The sequence below is a fragment of the Gastrolobium bilobum genome, unplaced genomic scaffold (assembly GCF_033153095.1).
Source record: "Gastrolobium bilobum isolate Gb01-03AN ecotype WA unplaced genomic scaffold, APGP_CSIRO_Gbil_v1 utg16421, whole genome shotgun sequence".
Classification (NCBI taxonomy): domain Eukaryota; kingdom Viridiplantae; phylum Streptophyta; class Magnoliopsida; order Fabales; family Fabaceae; genus Gastrolobium; species Gastrolobium bilobum.
This window is the reverse complement of record NW_026899082.1, coordinates 25,392-39,121: the sequence shown is the minus strand read 5'-3', so window position 1 is coordinate 39,121 and position 13,730 is coordinate 25,392. Positions and strand designations below refer to the sequence as shown.

At 35.9% G+C, this 13,730-nt stretch overlaps 1 protein-coding gene and 1 pseudogene across 3 annotated transcripts; both read left to right on the top strand.

Annotated features, from left to right (window-relative positions):
• The first annotated feature begins 2,510 nt into the window (after window positions 1-2,510).
• On the top strand, window positions 2,511-12,752 carry LOC133287084 (exocyst complex component SEC15A-like). Of its 3 annotated transcripts, XM_061484640.1 has the most exons (6): window positions 2,511-2,650; window positions 3,369-5,782; window positions 6,258-6,513; window positions 6,603-6,740; window positions 7,395-7,513; window positions 12,625-12,752. In XM_061484640.1, exon 2 carries the CDS (start codon window positions 3,382-3,384, stop codon window positions 5,746-5,748), a length of 2,367 nt encoding a protein of 788 aa, XP_061340624.1. In that variant the 5' UTR covers window positions 2,511-2,650; window positions 3,369-3,381; the 3' UTR covers window positions 5,749-5,782; window positions 6,258-6,513; window positions 6,603-6,740; window positions 7,395-7,513; window positions 12,625-12,752. The 3 variants fall into 3 exon arrangements, with proteins under 3 accessions (XP_061340624.1, XP_061340625.1, XP_061340623.1); XM_061484641.1 differs by lacking the exon at window positions 6,258-6,513; XM_061484639.1 differs by having other exon boundaries at window positions 3,369-6,513.
• On the top strand, window positions 6,306-13,662 carry LOC133287086 (alkaline/neutral invertase A, mitochondrial-like; annotated as a pseudogene).
• The last annotated feature ends 68 nt before the right edge of the window (window positions 13,663-13,730 follow it).

The following is a 13,730-nucleotide window of genomic DNA, read 5'->3' as shown; positions in this document are numbered from 1 at the left end:
TTCTACTATATGATATGCAACATAGTCTGTGAAGACAAAATTTTGAAAGTGCTTTTAAAAAGTAAAAGACAAGCGATGCTATTCATAAAAAAAGTGTTTCACCCGTTCATTGCACCCAATTAGAGATAACTATTATTTACCAGATTCAACCTGTCAGCATATATGGCAGGTTTTGTTCTTGGTCTGCTACCCTCTCCAATCAATGTGGAAAGCTGACTTTTTCGTTGTACACAAAGAAGAGTTCAGTTAGTAATGTATATATTCACTCTACCTATCAAATTTGTTTAGAATTTTATTTTATATTGATTGATTATCTAATTTTCTTTTTTTTTTTTTTTGATAACAATCTAATTTTCTTTTTATAATCATTAAAAATTTGTACAGATTGTTATGTCAGAACTCACGAGAAGAATATTTAAGTTTTGACTTTGTTGGCAAAGAAAAAAGGTCACTAATAGTTATCAATTATTAGTTGGGACCAAATGCTAAAGATAAATAACACATTAATTAATTTATTGTGTCTCCTGCTAAATAACAGCTAAATGAGAAAATAAGACTTTGAAGAAATCAAAGAGAGTGCAATTATAACACTAGAAGGCATGAAGATAAACGATAAAAAATTGATCTTACAAACAAAATATAGGGTCTTAAGGCTAGTTCCTCATTGAAATAGAGGGTGTATTGGACCATTGTCACAAGAAGCAAAAAAATTGACATTTCAACTAAAAAATTGGCAAGAAATTATGTAATTTTATTAGGTTCTTCTTAACAGGTATTTTTGTATTTTTAGTGTGATCATCCAACCAAAACTGTCATTGTCTTTTTATAGTAATAATATAAATTATCGCCCCCTGTCATATAATTTTCTGGGTCCGCCACTGCTTACGACTATCAGATAAAGTGTCAAATTTGAAATTTGATACTGGTATCAAAGGATTATATATATATAGGATAAAAACCAAATGGTGATAGCTCAGTTGTCGCATGAGAGCTATGGTGGTAGCTCAGTTGGCGCATGGGAGCTAAGCAGGTCGGATAAGAGCATGTGTTTGAATTTCCCCTGTACCACCTTTGGGACACCTTTGGGAGGGGTTTAAAGCCTTAGTCCTGGACCCGATCAAAGGATTATATATATATATATATATACACATATATATATAGGATAAAAATCAAATGGTAGTAACTCAGTTGGCGCATGGGAGCTAAGCAGGTTGGGGTAAAAGCATGTGTTCGAATCTCCTCCGTACCACCTTTGGTAGGGGTTTAAAGCTTTAATCCTGGACCCGCCCCGAATCGGGTTAGTTGCGAAGCAATGAACCGATTGAAATATTTCCAAAAATATATATAGGATAAAAAATAAATTTCCTACATACACAATAAACTAGTGGGTCCATCAGTTAATTTTTCTCTCTCCTCAATCCACTTTCTCTCTCCTTATTATTGTCTCTACCGGAAACTTTTGTTTTGTCCTTAAACATTATTGTTGTATTTCCTAATTACATATGATAAAAAGTATTTCTCTTGCAACAAAAGATAAAATTATTTCTTATAACTCTAAAATAACATTATTTTGGAGTTAAAAAAAAGAGTATTTTGAAAATTTTACTTTTCTTTTATATTATGAATTTTATTATAGAGAATAATATTTCTCATGTTGTAGGAGACAAAATTTATCACCTACACACATAAAATTGTGGGATCGATCCTTATTTTTTTCTCTCTTCTCCCCACATGACCTTTCATGAGCCTCACACATTTTATGTGTACGTAGAAGATAAAATTATCTCCTAAAAATATTATTCCTTCATTAAAACACTTTATATTGTTTTTTTAAGGGAAAAATATTTCTTCAGTCACCGGAGATAAAGTTATCTCCAGTGAGCTCAAAACGATGTCGTTTTGAAGTTATAAGATTAAAAAATTATAATGATAAAGACTAATATAGCCCTGTAATATATTATAATTACAAAAATACCTTGAATTTTGTCCTAAAACGATGTCGTTTTGGGCTCACCGGAAATAACTTATCTCCGTTGACCGGAGAAATCTTTTACCTTTATTTAAATCCAGAAACAATATCATTTTAGGATAAATATTAATCCCTTAAAAAAATAAGTAATTCACAAATTTCATACTAAACAATGTAAAACTTACCAATTTAGTAAATTTCTTAAAACAAATTTCCAAATTATTTTTTTCAAACGCTCATCCAAATGATACTGATATTATATTTATCTTTTCGATGTATAATTTAATTCCTTTACTTGATTTTTCGATGATTGAAATATTTATGTTATATGTAAAAGAAATCTCAAGTCATTTACTAATTTTTGTTTTCACAATTTTATGTTTTAACTTTTAACACATGTTTTCCATTAAAAAATAGTTTAGAAAAAGTCATAAGTAGTCACTGTGTCCAAAGCGGTGAAAATATCGAACTCCTCTTGTACTTGGGAATTCTCGTCCAGCTAGGAAGAAGAATCGGCAAGACCAATTTCAACCCATTAAATCATTTCATTTTGAAGACACAAAATGCCTTCTCTTGACCCTTCACATTAACCATCAAAACCCCATTTTTTCTATTTCTACCATTTTCCCTTTTCATGCTGCTTTCTGTGTTGTTCTGTTTTTGATTTCTCGCTTGATATAGGTACCATTCTCACCTTTTATTGGGTCTTGCTTTCTTCTCATTCTGACTTAGCTGCTTCAGCCAAGACCCTTTATGATGAAGTTCGCTTTTAGTTTGGTCTTAGTCAGTTTTGAACTTTTTATTGTTGTTAATATGTTCTTCCTGCTTCTTCGGTGTTTTCTTTTGCTGGGGGTTGGTTCTGTGTATGAACCAACTTGTGGGTAGTTTTTTATTTTGTTGCCTTCTTTTTCTCGATATATAGTAAACCTGCTGAAGTGAATTAACGATGTATGACTATAAGCTGCTCAAGTGAATTAGTTATGTGTGACTGCTATTCTCTTTGATTTTCTGATCTTTAGTTACAAAATTTTGTAAATTGTTCTAGATCTACATAATGACCCCACAAGCTTTTTGAGATTATGGGTTTTAGGAATATTCTTCTATAGGGTTAAACTTCATAGGTATTGCTTATGAAATCCTAGCCTCCTTTATTGTAATTGTGCACACACCACCCTATTGGCTTCAAGCCTGCTTTTTATGTACAGTGATTTGTCACCACCTGCATGTGTCTCCTCTATAGACACCGTTAGCTCACATATGTCATATTAATTACAATTCTCTTGGATTGAACATAAGTTATATACGATTCTCTTGCTTGTTAATCTCTGGAATAATTCATTTTTGTTAAGCTTAATTATTTTTTGGTTTCTAATTAGTGCTTTGTCTTTCAAATTCTAAGGATTCATGTGATCATGGATGTAAAAACAAAGAGGAGAACTGTTGTAGAGAATGGTGATGTGGGGGAGGATTTGGTTCTAGCTACTTTGATTGCGAATGGGGATGATGTTGGTCCTCTAGTAAGGCATGCCTTCGAAATGGGTAGGCCTGAGTGGTTCCTTCACCAGCTGAATTATGTTGTTAAGAAAAAGGAAGCTGAAATTGAGGAGACGTGCAAGACCCACTACGAGGAATTCATCCTTGCAGTTGATGAGCTTCGAGGCGTGTTAGTTGATGCTGAGGAGCTAAAGAGTGAGCTCCAAAGTGACAATTTTAAGTTGCAGCAGGTTGGGAGCGCCCTTCTTGTCAAGCTTGAAGAGCTTCTTGAATCTTATTCTATTAAGAAGAATTTGACTGAAGCTATAAAAATGTCAAAGAACTGTATACAGGTGTTAGAGCTTTGTGTCAAGTGTAACAGTCACATGTCTGAAGGCTATTTTTATCCTGCATTGAAAACTGTTGACTTAATTGAGAAAAACATGCAGAATATTCCTGCAGTGACTCTCAAAATGGTCATAGAGAGGAAAATTCCTGTAATAAAATTGCATATCGAGAAGAAAGTATGCAGTGAAGTTAATGAATGGATGGTCCACATAAGGAGGTCTGCTAAAAATATTGGACAAATGGCAATTGGTCGTACCGCGACAGCTCGTCAGAGGGATGAAGAAATGCTAGAACAGCAACGGAAGGCGGAGGAGCAAAATGTACCGGGAGTTGGGGATCTAGCTTATACTTTGGATGTTGAAGAAGTTGATGAGGATTCTGTATTCCAGTTTGATCTTACACCTCTTTATCGAGCTTGCCATATTCATGATTGTCTGGGTATCAGAGAGCGATTTCGTGAATATTACTATACTAATAGATTGTTACAATTGAATTCAGACCTGGAGATATCTTCAGCACAGCCTTTTGTTGAATCATATCAGACATTTTTTGCTCAAATTGCTGGATTCTTTATAGTGGAGGATAGAGTCCTGAGAACTGCTGGGGGCCTTGTGGTAGCTGATCAGGTTGAAACAATGTGGGAGACTGCTGTATCTAAAATGACATCAATGTTGGAGGAGCAGTTCTCTTCTATGGAGTCTGCCACTCATCTTCTCCTGGTGAAGGATTATGTCAGTCTTCTTGTGTCTACTCTTCGACAATATGGACATGAAATCGGTACACTTCTTGATGTGCTTGATAGCAGCTCTGACAAATACCACTTGCTTCTTTTGAAAGAATGTCGGCAACAAATCGTTGATGTTCTTGGCAATGACTCGTATGATCAAATGATGATAAAAAAGGAAACTGACTATGAGAATTGTGTTTTGTCTTTTAATCTTCAAACATCAGATGTTATGCCTGCTCTTCCATATGTTGCACCATTTTCCTCCATGGTACCTGATGCTTGTCGCATTGTGAGATCCTTTATCAAAGGCTCTGTTGATTACTTGTCTTATGGTGCACATACAAACTTCTTTGATGTTGTTAGGAAGTATTTGGACAAGTTCGTGATTGACATATTGAATGCAACATTACTTGATAAAATAAATAGTGGCAATATCAGTGTACCTCAAGCCATGCAGCTTGCTGCAAACACAGCTGTCCTTGAAAGAGCTTGTGATTTTTTCCTTCGACACGCGGCCCAACTATGCGGTATCCCTGTCCAATCAGTTGAAAGGCCTCAAGTTGCTTTAACTGCAAAGGCGGTCTTGAATACGTCAAGGGATGCAGCTTATATTACCCTACTGAATCTGGTAAACACAAAAATAGACGAGTTTATGACACTTACTGAAAGTGTTAATTGGATTTCTGAGGAGACAGATCAGAATGGAAATGACTACATACATGAAGTGATCATTTACCTTGATTCTGTTATGTCAACTGCGCAACAAATTTTACCCTTGGATGCTATGTACAAAATTGGGAGCAGTGCTTTTGAGTACATTTCCAATTCCATAGTGGCTGCTTTCTCTAGTGATAGTGTCAAAAGGTTTAACGCGAATGCAGTTATGAATATTGAATATGATCTTCAGATCATAGAGAATTTTGCAGACAAAAGGTTCTATTCTGCTGGTTTGGGTGAAATTTACAATGAGGGTGGTTTTAAGAGCTGCTTGGTAGAAGCACGGCAATTAATTAATCTTTTGCTGAGTAGTCAACCTGAGAACTTCATGAATCCTGATATAAGGGAGAAAAATTTCTATGCATTGGATTATAAGAAGGTGGCTGCAATCTGTGATAAGTTCAAGGATTCTCCTGATGGGATCTTTGGAAGCCTTGCTAATAAAAATTCAAAGCAAAGTGCAAGAAAGAAATCAATGGACGTGCTCAAAAAGCGACTCAAGGATTTCACTTGATAATACTTGGAAACATTCTTTCATTGGAAGTAGGGTATAGTTTAAGTATTCTTCTTCTATTTTTGATGTTTAACTTCAGAATGAATAGTGTTTCAATATTATTCTGACTTGTTTGGGCCTTAAATCTGTTATCTATTTATTCTGGTAATTTAGAGTTTGTTTGGATTCTCTCTTTTATAAGTTATAAGTTACTTATAAGCTAAAGCTAAAAAAAAAAGCTTAAAAAAAGCTAAAAACCACTACAAAAAAACATGTATTTACTGGCGGGCATTTATTGGCAGTCAAAATACACCCCCAAAATAATTCAAATTTAGCATTTTAGTGACCGCCAGTCCGCCACAGTTTAAATTTTGTTCTCGCGACTCAAGTAATTGAATGGCGGCCTAACACGCTGCAATATTTTATGTAACATTTACTACTAATTGTTATTCTTATTCATTTTGGATTTTTGCACAGCCACAAATTTTCCTTATATTAATTTTTTAATTTCATCTTTATTTTATTTTTAGTGTGTTTAAATCTTCCCAAAAAAATTCACACCTCGCTCATCGTTTCCCATGAGATTTCACTCCGATGATTCTCTGGCGACGTTGTCGTTGCCGAGATTGATGCTTTTATTCGTCGTCCGTGCCAAGGAGATACCCCTAACATTCGTCTTTGAACTGCAATATTTGCCGCCTAATTCTGTAAGCTTGAGTCGCAGGTTTCTGAATTGCAACCCTCCCTCCACCATCGTCTTTGCAAGCTCTTGGAATTGCAATCGGTGTGAGTCTTGGGCAATCGCAGGTTTCAAAATATATTGAATCATATCTCTGGTTACTTGGTGTTTTGATATGATTACTTTGGTTTTGTAGGTTGAAAAGAATAAAAAGATAGCGGTTGAGGATGGAGGTGGGAGAGTTGCTTTAATTGAAGAGCTAGTTGATTGAGTTGAACGATTGAACTTAGCGAGAAGAATGCAAACAAATATATAGAGCTATCTCGATAAGATTGTGAGTCCCTTAATTTGCTGTTAGGAATTACTTTGGTTTTGTATTTGGTTTTGTATTTGGTTTGGTAGCTCTTATAACATTATCTTGACAAGATTGTAAAGTTATCTCGAATTTGTGATGTTTATCCAAGATTCCTAATTGATTCTCTTTGTACTACCTGTTTCTATGTTTAACCTTGTCCAAAATTTTCTAAGATGCTCAATAGCGAATTGTTAATTTAAATTTGAGATTCCATGGTTTTGTAGTTTTTCTTTTCTGCATGTATAATTTGGAAATTTTAGCCGTCTATACTAGCAAACTTGTTCTACAAATTGGAGAGAAAGATAGTTTTGTAGTTTATATGTTGTTTTCTTTCTACCTTGGTACAGCACCTTTTGTCTGTGAGCAAGGAAAAAATATCGGCCTGCAGTTATTTTATTTATTTTTAATCAATCTTTGATTCTGGCATGTAGTTACATGTTGCTGTACTCAATACAAACAGCATAATAATTGCAATTTTACAAACAGAAGATAACTAAAGTCTTTATTGTTTATGTCACTTTATTTGCCTTTTCGCAATTTCTCAATAATGTTTTGCTGTGTTCAGTAATTTTTTTTTTTTAACAGTTCAATAGTTTCTAATGTTAATTGATTACTCTTTTTGATATGATGCAGAAATAAAGGACAAAGTGCTTAAGAACAATGAAAACTTTGTTTGGGCAATTGAGGTTCCACTTACTGGAAAATTCATTACTGATGTTGAGTTCCTTGATTTGAAGACTGCATCCCCAAACGTTAGTACAAAATACCTATCTCTTTATAGTTGTATTCATTGCAAATGATAATTATGTTGAGACAATTAGAATGTGACGTCTAGCTAAAAATAATTCAGGGTATATTGAAAAGAAGTTTTTGTATATTGATATTGAATAAATTACATGAGTGAGTATTTATACAAGAAAGAATCGCTAAGAATGACTAAGCGATAACTAATCAATCCTATTACAATCCTAATCACAATCAATTCTAATCAATCACAATTAATCCTAATCAATCATAATCAATCCTAATCAATCATGATCAATCCTAATTAATAGGAAATAAAAACGGAAACATGTTTGAATTCTAATTTTCTACACTCCCCCTCAAGTTGGGAGGTAAATATTGATCATTCCCAACTTGCCAATCAAGTCTTCGAATGCTGGACGGTGTAGGCCCTTGGTAAGGACATCTGCCGTTTGCTCTTTGGTTGGAACATATATCAAATGCACACTTCCATCATCTAATTTTTCTTTGATGAAGTGACGATCAACTTCCACGTGCTTTGTTCGATCATGATGCACAGGATTTTGAGCAATGCTAACAGCTGCCTTGTTGTCACAATATAGTTTTATTGGTAGGGAATATGAAATCTTCAACTCTTGAAGAAGTCTTCTTAACCAGATTCCTTCACAAACTCCATGAGCTAAAGCTCGAAATTCTGCTTCAGCACTACTTCTTGCAACCACTGTTTGCTTTTTGCTTCTCCAAGTAACAAGATTTCCCCACACATAGGTGCAATAGCCTGAGGTAGATCTTCTGTCTACTGATGAGCCTGCCCAATCTGCATCAGTGTAGATTTCAATTGTCCTTTTATACCCCTTTTTAAAGAATAATCCTCTTCCTGGAGTATTCTTGAGGTATCTAAGCACCCTATAGACTGCACTAAGATGCTTCTCCTTGGGTGAGTGCATGAATTGACTAATCATACTCACCGCAAAGGCAATGTCAGGACGCGTATGAGATAAGTAGATTAGTTTACCAACCAATCGCTGATATTGTTCTTTATCCACCTCATTCCCATCTTCAATACCTGACTTGGTATTAGGTTCCACAGGTGTCTCAGCAGGTTTACACCCTAACATTCCTGTTTCCAACAAAAGATCTAGAACATATTTCTTTTGTGTTAGAGTGATGCCTGTTTTGCTCCTAGCAACTTCCATACCAAGGAAATATTTGAGAGTGCCAAGGTCTTTGAGTTCAAATTGAGCTGCTAGAAATTTCTTCAAGGTGTTCAATTCCTCAATATCATCACCTGTAAGAATTATATCATCTACATATACAATAAGAATAGCAATTTTACCATCCTTAGAGTGTTTGTGGAAGAGAGTATGATCAGTCTGTGCTTGAATGAAGCCTCTTCTTTTGACTGCTTGTGTGAATTTGTCGAACCATTCTCTGGGAGACTGTTCCAATCCATATAGAGACTTTTTTAGTTTACACACTGATTCATTTCCCCTTTCAAAACCAGGTGGAGGATCCATATAGACTTCTTCATGTAAGTCACCATTTAGGAATGCATTCTTCACATCTAACTGTTGCAGAGGCCAATCTAGATTGGCAGCAAGAGATAAGAGAACTCGGATGGTATTGACTTTAGCAACCGGAGCAAAAGTCTCATGATAATCTATCCCATGAGTCTGAGTGAAACCCTTTGCAACCAATCTTGCCTTGTATCTGTTGATGCTATTATCTGCATTGAATTTTATTGTAAACACCCATTTGCATCCTACTGCCTTTTTTCCTTTGGGTAGGGTCACTATCTCCCAAGTTCCATTTCTTTCTAAAGCATTCATTTCTTCAAAGACAGCATCCCTCCATTTTTTATCATTGAGAGCCTCATGTATATTTCTCGGTATCTTTGTACTATCCAACATAGTATTGAAAGCACGAAACCCTGGGGACAACTTTCCATATGAAATATGATTAGAAATAGGATGAGTAGTACAAGATCGAGTACCTTTTCTGAGAGCAATGGGCAAGTGTAGATCATTTTCACCATGACACTTAAGTATTGGGGTGCTGGAACTAGAACATGGTTCAGAATCCTGGCAGTGTAGAGGCTCTGGGTTATTCACACTTTGAGGAGGCTTTCGCCTGCTATAAACTTGTCCCCATTTTGAGGAGGCTCCTGATGGTGAGGATTCTGTAGCTCCCCCTGTTTCCAAAAGTAGAGGTAATACTGTGGCATTAATAGGTTCCCATGACTGATCTTCATCTACTCCTATAGACTCCCCCTGAAGAGAAGTCGAGGGGAAGAAAGGGTCATTCTCAGAAAAAGTGACATCCATAGAGACAAAGACCTTACGAAGAGAGGGTGAATAACACTTATAGCCACGTTGAGTAGGAGAATAACCAATAAAGACACACTGGAGAGACTTAGGATCAAGCTTAGACCGTTGATGGGAGGGAATATGGACAAATACAACACAACCAAATAACTTGAGAGGTAAGGAGGAGACACCTCGGAAGGAAGGGAAGATACGAACAAGACTAGAAAGAGGAGACTGAAATTTCAGAATGCGAGATGGCATTCGATTTATCAGATACGAGGCAGTGAGAACTGCCTCTCCCCAAAGATATTTAGGAACACTCGTGGTAAACATAAGAGCCCGAGCAACTTCAAGGAGATGTCGGTTTTTTCTTTCCGCAACTCCGTTTTGTTGGGGTGTGTCAGGACACGAGCTTTGGTGAAGGATGCCATGTTGGGAAAGATATTCTCCAAGAATAGAGTTAAAATACTCTTTGCCATTATCTGTACGAAGAATTTGTATAGCAACTTGGAATTGGGTTTGAACCATGGCATGAAATTTTTTAAACACGGATGCAGCATCGGACTTATCCTTTAGAAGATACACCCAACAAACTCGAGAATGGTCATCAATGAAGGTAATGAACCATCGAGTACCTGAAATATTTTTAACACGGGCTGGACCCCATATGTCGCTATGAATTAAGGAAAATGGGGAAGAGTCATGGTGAACTTTAGAAGGATAATGAGCACGAGTATGCTTGGCAAGTTGACAAATATCACAAGAAAACAAACTTGGACTTTTATTAATAAATAAGTTTGGCAACAACTTCTGAAGATAAATAAAATTTGGATGGCCTAGCCTACGATGCCACAACATAACATCATTACATGAATCAAAAGGAAACATAGAGTTTTTTTCTACGAAAACAGCTTCATGAGTCACATCCTCCTCAAAGTAGTAAAGTCCACCATCCTCTCTAGCACTGCCAATCATCCTCTCCGAGTCCTGTTCCTGAAAAACACAACCATGTGGAAAGAATTTAGCAAAGCAATGCAACTCAGAGGTGAGCTTGCTAATGGAAATGAGATTACAAGTCAGAGAAGGAACATAAAGAACTGATGTCAAAGTAATCAGCTCAGAAAGTTTAATGGTTCCGTGTCCCGCAATCTGGGAAAAACTGCCATCGGCGATCTTGACCCGAGAAGGTTCAGAATATGGAGTGTATGAACAAAACAAGCCAAGATTACCTGTCATATGATCAGAGGCTCCAGAATCAAGGATCCAATGATTTTGACTATCAACATGGAAAGTTGTACCTTGCTGGACCACATGACTAGTGGCCTTAGGAGGTTGCTCGTGGTAATAAAAAGAGTGTTTTGAGGAAGCCATGAATAAAAAGAGAAGGGTTGACCGTTGATGAAAAATCAAGTTTTGTAAACTTTTGATCTGACCTCTGGAACAGGAAGGGGAGAAGCCGGCGAGAAGGTCTGTGCAAGTCGCGACGGAAAAAAAACGTCTGGAAGGCGGCGCGTGGTGGCGCGTGCAGCGGCTGACGGCGATGGGTCCAGCGGCGGTCGACTCGTCGGATCCTTCTGAGTCGAATGGTCACCTCACTTTTTTGATCGGAGGTCAGTAAACTAGGTTTCTGTGTTGGACAGATTCAAGGTGGTGTTTAGGAGGTGTTTGACGGTGATGGAAGTGTTTGGATGGTTATTTCAGATTTGAATTAGGGTAGGAACGAACCCGCTCTGATACCATATTGAAAGTAGTTTTTGTATATTGATATTGAATAAATTACATGAGTGAGTATTTATACAAGAAAGAATCGCTAAGAATGACTAAGCGATAACTAATCAATCCTATCACAATCCTAATCACAATCAATTCTAATCAATCACAATTAATCCTAATCAATCATAATCAATCCTAATCAATCATAATCAATTCTAATTAATAGGAAATAAAAACGGAAACATGTTTGAATTCTAATTTTCTACAGGGTACTAATTGGATTTTGTAATCCACTGTTATAATCATAAGCACTTTAGTAATCCCTTTGTAACTTTGTTCAGTCTTGATGGATAATTACCAATGATGACTAGTGATAATAGATTAGTACACCAAGCAGTTCTGATTTTATTATAATCTGACAGGAAATATCCAATTTATGGTTGAATTGGAACTTATTTAGAATTAGAAAAATTGAAACTCTTTTGGGAGAACAATTATTAAGAATTAGATTTTGTTTTAGAATGCAGGAGTGATATTTTAAAAGCTTTGGTTCTCTATTGAATAGGAAGAGAGGCAAAACCAAAGTTAGAGCTTAGTAAAACATGTTCTTAAATACTTATATTACTCTTAAATGACGTATGGTTATTCTTAAAACTTACGTCCCATGAGACTTTTGAGATTTGATGGCATATTTCATTTTGCATTGAAGATGAAATTTAGTTATTATGGTTTATGAGAAGCTGCTTTCTTCATTCTAGATGTTATGTTTGGAGTTATTGTGAGAGTTTTAATGAAAGCTGAAGGTGTTTCCTTTTAACATCTTTATCACACTACTAAAAGTAGTCACTTTGAGGCCTATCGGGATATTCCAAAGATCATAGAATTGAGGGAGAGGTTTAAAAATATCAAGCAAATACTCAAGTCACATGTGTTTTCTAATTTTTCTAGGTATACTGTTACTGATTAATTTCCATATTCTGCTATTTTTCGAAATCTCTCTAGGCACTACAATATTAATTGGATATACAATTTTAACTTAGGTTGCTCATTTGCATTTTTTCCGTATATTTTGTTTTGTGATATGTACTTAACCTTACTAGATATGGAAGTGGTTTTGTCCCAAGGAGCCTGTGTAACTGGATAATGCAGTGTGGGTTATGTACATGGCGCTTCCAATTATAAAGAAGAAGAATCTCTATGCAAATCCCAATTATTGGTTGGATATGAAAAAGATGAATGAGATATACAGGTATAAAGCAGAAGAGTACTCCTTGGAAGCCACAAATAAGTTCAACATCTATCCAGAACAAATTCCAATATGGCTAATGGATTGGATTCCAGAAGGAGGTGGATTTCGGAATCTTCAGCCAGCTCACATGGATTTCAGGTTTTTCATGCTTGGAAATCTTTGGTCTGTTGTTTCGTCTTTGGATACCCCAAGACAGAATAAGGCTATTTTGAATCTGATAGAAGCAAAATGGGATGATCTTATGGGGCACATGCCTCTTAAGATATGTTATCCTGCCTTGGAGAATGAATAATGGCGCATAATTACTGGCAGCGACCCAAAGAATACGTAAAAATTCTTTATGTGGTTTTTCTTGCAGTTGTTTGCATGTCTGTGAGTTCTTGTTTTTTTTTTTTATTTAGACATAAGAAAATGCTTTGAAGAATTTTCAATATTTGTATTCATAATTTTGCTTCTATGGTGTTCATCATAAACTTTATTATTGATCTTGTTGTGAAAGACTCATCTTCACAACTAAACTTTGCTTTAATATCTAATGTGTTTGCTCATGCATGATCTTTAGTTCACGTTGGCATGCATCAAAATTGAGAGAAATGAACTAGCTCAGAAAGCAGTTGCTTTGGCTGAGAAAAGGCTACTAGTTGATCCTTGGCTTGAATATTATGACACCTGAACGGGAATATTTATTGGAAAACAAGCCAGGCGTTATCAAACATGGACATTAGCTGGGTTCCTTACTTCTAAGATCCTTTTGAAGAATCCTGAAAAAACAACCTTCTTGTGCTGGTATGATGATTTTGAGATTCTTGAGACATGTATTTGTGTCTTTAGTAAGAGTGGCAGGGCAAAATGCTCCTGTGATGCTGCAAAGTCTCATGTTCTCGTCTGATGAGGCACTGCTGTATAGTTAAAAAGTTTAGTGTATTGTATGAGTTCTATAGGATAAGTAAAAATTAC

Excerpts from the sequence above, each read along its gene's own strand:
- LOC133287084 (XM_061484641.1), top strand. The coding sequence starts at position 3,382 with ATGGATGTAAAAACAAAGAGGAGAACTGTTGTAGAGAATGGTGATGTG.